General features: G+C 32.6%; 1 protein-coding gene across 1 annotated transcript; it reads left to right on the forward strand.

The window, feature by feature from the left end:
* The first annotated feature begins 2,822 nt into the window (after positions 1-2,822).
* LOC129874868 (uncharacterized) lies at positions 2,823-6,353 on the forward strand. Its single transcript, XM_055950247.1, has 2 exons — positions 2,823-3,323; positions 6,230-6,353. Exons 1-2 carry the CDS (start codon positions 2,827-2,829, stop codon positions 6,351-6,353), a joined length of 621 nt encoding a protein of 206 aa, XP_055806222.1. The 5' UTR covers positions 2,823-2,826.
* Positions 6,354-6,933: the final 580 nt, after the last annotated feature.

Consider the following 6,933-nt stretch of genomic DNA (forward strand, 5'->3'; position numbering starts at 1 on the left):
TTTCTACTCCACTAGGCGAGGTCTCTCCGCAGCCGGCTGAATGCCATGTACTCAACAAAAGACAGAGCAAGTGTAGTATTAGTACACAAAAACAACGGTGTACTGGTAGAATCACGTTGTTAGCTAGTAAGCGGATCATAGACAAGTAAACTATACACAATAAATACATACGTATAGAATAAGTCAACCAAAATTATGTTCAACCATATTTAGCAAGATCACGACTCAATATCTTCAACATGATATAACTTCACACAAGGGTCCTCGAAAGGGACCTACGAACAATCAACTTTGTGTCGAAACATGACACTCTATCCAAATATGTGTCAGAATGTGACATCCGATTCAGTTTATGTATCGGAGCATGACACCCGATCCAAGAATATCACAGTCACAAATACATTCAGTATTTACAACATTATATTACCAAGAATAAGTTCATCAAAAAAATAGGTCAGCAAGTGATCATTTCACACATAATCTAGCACGTTTCTCTATTAATATACACATGTGCATATCATGAAGCAGTTTATCAAGTATATGAAACACATACGGGAAACAAAACGATCACCTTCCTTAAATTCAAGCTTCAACAACGTTAAAATGCAAGAGCTTTCCCTTTTTGGGTTCGTTCCTCTCGTTCTTGATCTAGAAAATAGTAAATACATATAAAAGATCAACACAATGGCCAAACTATCATGAAATATAATACAATTCACATCCTAAGCCAAACCCATTATTTTAACCCCACCCTAGGGCTATTTTCCACCATTAGTTTTCAGTTCAAACCACCCCCAATGATTACCAACCATAATTCTAGATTCTAGGAATCAAAGGATGATATTAGGGAGTAAAATCCTTACCTTAAGCGTGGAAATTTATGGGAAATTGATGAAAATCGTCATAGGTCGCCTCCTGAAGTCTTGGAAACTATTTTTGCAGAAAAAGACCATTTTGGGGGATTTTCCTAACTTAAGTCGCGACTGCCCCGCTCTGGAGGGATAAATCCCGCTCTAAAGGGTAGCACGAAAACAGAGAGCTCGGAGTTTGAGCTTCAAGCCCCCATTTCACAACACATCCCCTTCCCAAGACGTATTAAAATATACCCTTCAAACCGAATCCGATTCTGGGAGTTTTACTCGCCCGAATGTGGTTCTGCGAACCGTAAATGTTCCGTATCGTCTTGGATGTTAGCTTATCTAAATAAATCAGAGATTCGCTCTCCCACCATTCATATGGTCACCGTAGACTTCACCTGACTCAGAATTCGTCCAAATCTGGCCTAGGCTAAATTTTTCCAAAGTTACTACCCGAAGTTTTCTGATCTGAAATCCTTCCCCATTGACCTATTCCTAACGACGGAGACAGGTCTTTACACGAATAGTAATGTGAAAACTGGCTACATGCATGTGCAATTAATACCTTATTCAGGAGTGTAGATTTCCTGTGTAGTATAGTTTTAAACTGTAGTGAAGATTGGATTTGAACTCTTCCCATCAAATTAGGCCCAATATAGCTAGCAAGTAGCAAGGATGTTTTCCATACAAGCCCATTTTCTATTGCTACATGGTGGAAAATTTCATAAATAGCGTTATTAGCGCTCATTTTATATATAGAATTCTAGTTCTTCTTTCCGTATTCCCTTTATACCTTCTAATTTTATGCCCTTTCCTAATCAATCATTACAAAACCTATCAGAGTAATTATGTATGCCCACATACTAACACGTATAATATAATTATCCCCTTAAGATTTTTAAGTAAGAACTTGAGTTGGCTATTTGACTTAGCAAATATATTAGGTGGATATTTTGGTTGTTGCTAGGCAGCTCTAAACAATCACATGCATGTGAAATGGATTAAGAGAAGAGTTTCTTTAATAAATATAATTCCTTTAATTATATTGTTTCACAACACAAGGAAGTAGATAATAATGCGTTTGTTAGCTGTGAGTTCATATATCAAATTATATAGTTGGGGATTTGGGATATTAACAATAATTAATTATGAAAAGTGTTGTCGAATTACTCAACCCGTCTGTTAAAATATCATATGGTAATTATTGAATCTTTTAACTTGAGCTTTTGCACGTTATACCTTTAATTTCATTTCATTATTGAAGAAAACCTAGAAAGTTAAATCTAGCCACTCGTTAAAAATAACTATAATCACTAGTCAGTTATAAATATTTGTCAACTATTATTTTAATGGATGGTGATACAATATAAAAAATTCTACAATTAATTAGACATCAAATTCTATATCATGACAGCTTCATGATAAATATATTTAAAAAGTCTGACCATTCAACTTGAATCTTAAAAAATAATGGGTATAATAATGGATATTGTTATACAATTAATGAGGACAAGTGTATTACCTAACAAGACGTACCATAATTGAACAATATTATTATTATTTTTTAAAAAAAATAAATCATATTGAGCTGCTCTTTTTGTTCTTCCGTTAATCATGAGTATGAGTAGTAATATTTAGCAGTTCTCCATTACAAGCTGTTCATTTCTAAGTTGTTAGACACACCAAATAAATTCTTGATTTTAGTCAAAATAAATTTAGTCCCTTGACTTTGACTTTGGATTGTTTTGTGCACGCAAGTGGAGATAAACAAAATCAATAATTTACTCCAATTGGGATTCTTAAACAAGAGGAAGAAATCATACATCTGGTTGGTTATTACCAATCACAATCTGTCCGGACCTAAAAATGTCAAGAAATCTCTACAATATAAATGTGCCTTATTTTCTTTTTTACGTAACACGAAGTCTAGGCTTTCTTTGATTCTTTCTCTCTACTATAAGCTGAGCTCATGATTAACAATATGGATAACAGAGAAGACAAATCAGAAATTTCCCAATTATCCATTGAAGAAGTTGATGAATGCAAAGCAACAAAGTCAGAAGAAATTAATAATGATCAAGTGATCATTGACGTTCCACCAAAGATTGTAACAATTGAAGGTGATACAAATACATATGCAGAGCAAGTTAAAGACAAAGAAGAAATTAATAACGATCAAGTGATCATGGACGATCCACCAAAGATTGTAACAATTGAAAGTGAGGCAAATACAGACACAGAGCAAATTAAGGACGAAGAAGAAAATAATAGCATTCCAGCTGAGGGCAACAAAAATGAACAAGTTGAGAAAGAAGAAAAAGATACAATGGGAAGTCCAGAATTAGTAAATATAAATCAAATTGAAAAAGAGTCGAAAATCCGGCCAATAGCATTTCTATTGGGGCTTCCATTTGCCCTAATCTCTCTAGTCATCGCTTTTATTGGAGGCATTATCTGGATTATCGGGTTTGTCTTTCTATAATTCCTCTCTTTTTTTTTTCATTTTAATTTTATCTTTAATCTTGATTTTTTTGCATTATTTTCTAAACGTATATATGTACATTAATATAACTGTCTATGAATATTTTAATTTGTTATAATTTATAATCTATTTTTATTTTGCCACTTATTATGTGCAGTAACATATAGTTTAATTTATATTTTGAATTTTGGCGACTTACTAGTTAAACTCTTTGAAAAACGTCGGTCAAAACTCATATCTCCTAGAAATGTCTAACTATATGTCGGGGAGGGGTCACGATAGGTATGAGGTGCGGATTTTCGAGAACTCAATAACTTTTGCAATAAACGCTATATTTATATTGAGCAATTTATTAAATATATAAAAAAACATTTGTTTGAAACTCAATAACAATATAGTCACTTAGTTCAACAATAGTGAAGGAACCCACTTAAGCTTAGTTGGCCTTCTGTATGAGGGGTTTGATTCCCCTTAGGCACATATAAAGAAGTTCTCTTTTTTAGAGTAAATACACGGCAAAAGCGCGTGAAAAAAGAGGAAAAAATTGAATTTATAAAATCACATACATGACTTTTTTTATTGTCCAATATATAACTAATATTTTTAATGTTTTTTTCTTGATATATTAACCTTTTAAAAATATGCAAAAATTTATTTAACAAAACTGTGGGTCCTCCTTTTTAAAAAACTCTAGATTTTTTTTCTTTTTATTTTATTGTCTTCTCTACATCTCTTCCACCATTGAATTCTTTCCTCTTTCATTCCTCCATCTACACCCCACACCTTTATCCACCATTTTCACTTTACTATTCCTTTAGTAATTCGCAAAATTCAACACCATCACCATATTATTGACGTCGATTTCACTCTATATTATTGAAGTCGATTTTATAGTAAATTTTCTTGAATTTTGAGTGCCCCATTTTGATTTTTTAATATTTGTGATGCAAAAAATGTGGGCAAATTCTCCCACAAGGCAAATTTGAAGGGGAAGAGGGGGGGGGGGGAGGCGGGGGAGGGGGGGGAGGGATTCGAGGAAGATAATGTGATATTGTAGTGGTTCTTTTCTAAAGTTATTTTAAAAATTGAATGGTGAAGAGGAAAAAGAAGAATTGAAAATGGTGAAGAAGGAAGAAGAAGGAAGTGACGAGGGCGGGGTTGGGACCAAATCCAGTGTGGATCTCATATCCACACTTAGCTTACACCATGTCGTGTCGACACAAGTGCGATAGTAATTTTGACGGTAGTAATTTTAAAGAGTTATGACCAACTTAATTTAGCAATTGATTTAATTGAACCTATAGAATCCCTCCCACATCTGCTCTAATTTGAAGGATGGAATTTTAACTTTAGAAGATGCAAACAAGTTTTGTGAAGTAACTTACATTGCTAAAATTGTCAAGAAAATGGCTGAGAGAATAATCCAGGGATAGCAATCATGTTTATTATAACAAGTTGATCTCTTTTTGAGCTTTCTGTTGTTTCTTTTGCAGCAAAAAGTTGAAGCAACAAGAAATAATCCATATACTAAGCCACATAAGAGCCATATCACAGCAATGGCATAGCCATATATACCTGTAAAAACAGTGGACTGCACCAAATATTAAAATTTAGTCCTCCAAATTAAAATTTGTGATGCAAAAAATGTGGGCAAGCAAATTTGAAGGGGAAGGGGGGGAGGCCGGGGGAGGGATTCGAAGAAGATAATGTGATATTGTAATGGTTCTTCTCTAAAGTTATTTTAAAAATTGAATGGTGAAGAGGAAAAAGAAGGGTTGAAAATGGTGAAGAAGGAAGAAGAAGCAAGTGACGGGGGTGGGTTGGGTTTGAGAGCCCACATTTTAAATTTTTTGATTTTAGAAAATGCATTTTTAATTAATTAATTAGGGTAAATTAATTATAAAAAGTGTTAAAGAAAAAATGGTGAATAAAAAAAAGAAACAGATAAGATTAATGACGTGGTGCTGACATGAATATGTTGTGGCGCTTACATGAAGATGATGTGTCAGGTGAGAGTGGTATTACAGTAGTTTTGGGGTGACATTTAATTTACTTAAAAGTTGTTAAGGGGGTATTATAAGTTTTGTTATCAAGTTCAGAAGAGATTTGATGTATTTTCTCCAATTTTTACTTTGAAATTATTGGGAATCCATAAAATTCAAATCTTAAATCCACCTTTAAACTATAGGAAAAACTATGTAATTATTTTATGTATTTAGTTTTATTTTTCTTATTAAACACACGGACACAAGTCATGACTATTAATTAGTGTAAGGTTAATTTGTGTGAAAATTTATATCGTAGCCATCCAAGGAAAGGTTTAAATTTCTGCACAAAAAGTTTTGAACTGCTAATCAATTTAAGAGTGCTTATTAGTCTGACTTAATTCTAAGTAGCTTAGGGGTCGTTTGGTCGGGAACAAGTTATTTTAGGATTAATTATTTTGGGATTAGCTATCTGAGATAAGGTGGATAACTTATCTCACCATTTATATGTAATATGGATAACTTATCTCTTCACTATGATATAAATGATCGGAATAGTTATCCCAAACTTTTTTTTGGTAACAACTGTAAATTACCATTGATACACAAAGTCAATACACTTAATTCCTAAAGCGCTCCTAATTCAACACAATCACTTTCCAGGAAGGATATTATGAAGTTATCTCAAACTTGTCAACGAAACAAGACACCAAACTTTTATTCTTATACTAATTTTTTATCTCAGAACTATCTATGGTTATCCTTTACACAAAAAGACCCCTTAAAGTTTCTGTTAGATAAATATATATATATATATATATATATATATATATATATATATATATATATATATATATATATGATGTTAAATGTAAAAGTTAACAAGAATATTGGTCATGGTGCAGGTTGATTTTGACTTGCATATGCCCCTGTTGCTTCTGTGTGACTGTGTTGGTAGAAATGGCACTTGGTCTTGTGAATGCTCCTTTTCAATTTCTCCACTACATCACTGATAAAATACCTTTCTGATGAATTGAGACCTTTCCATATGGGATTTATTAAGTTGAAGGTTGCTCAATTTTGCACTGTATTTAAGAACATCATTTCAGTCCTATTACATAAGAAGAAAAAAAGATGTGTTTTTATATATAATATGACATGTGTTCAAAAGTCTCAACAATTCACTTAATATAGATTAGAGAAGTATTACTCAAAGGCGGACCCAAGGGAGGAAGTTCACGTGCACCCGTTAACTTCAGAAAAACTTATGTATATAATATATATGTGTATACCTAAATAACAAAAATATATTTAATTGTGCATCCTTAAACGTGAAACTAATTCGGTGCATTAGTCCAATGCTTATTTTTCTGCTTTTTCGCAAGTAAGGTGTCCTGTGTTCAATTCTTGGTCACTACATTTTTTATTGTCATTTTTCCAAAAACAAATGCATATAAATAAAAAACTATAGCCAGATTCAAATTAGCAACCTCAAAGTATATAGGTCAAAACCATCAAACCACAAATTGAACTATGTTACACCTTTTAATTTATATTATACTTTCAATTTTAAACTTTTTTGGCAATATTTTACCACATATTGAACTAT

This window comes from Solanum dulcamara, chromosome 11 (genome assembly GCF_947179165.1).
Source record: "Solanum dulcamara chromosome 11, daSolDulc1.2, whole genome shotgun sequence".
Lineage (NCBI taxonomy): Eukaryota > Viridiplantae > Streptophyta > Magnoliopsida > Solanales > Solanaceae > Solanum > Solanum dulcamara.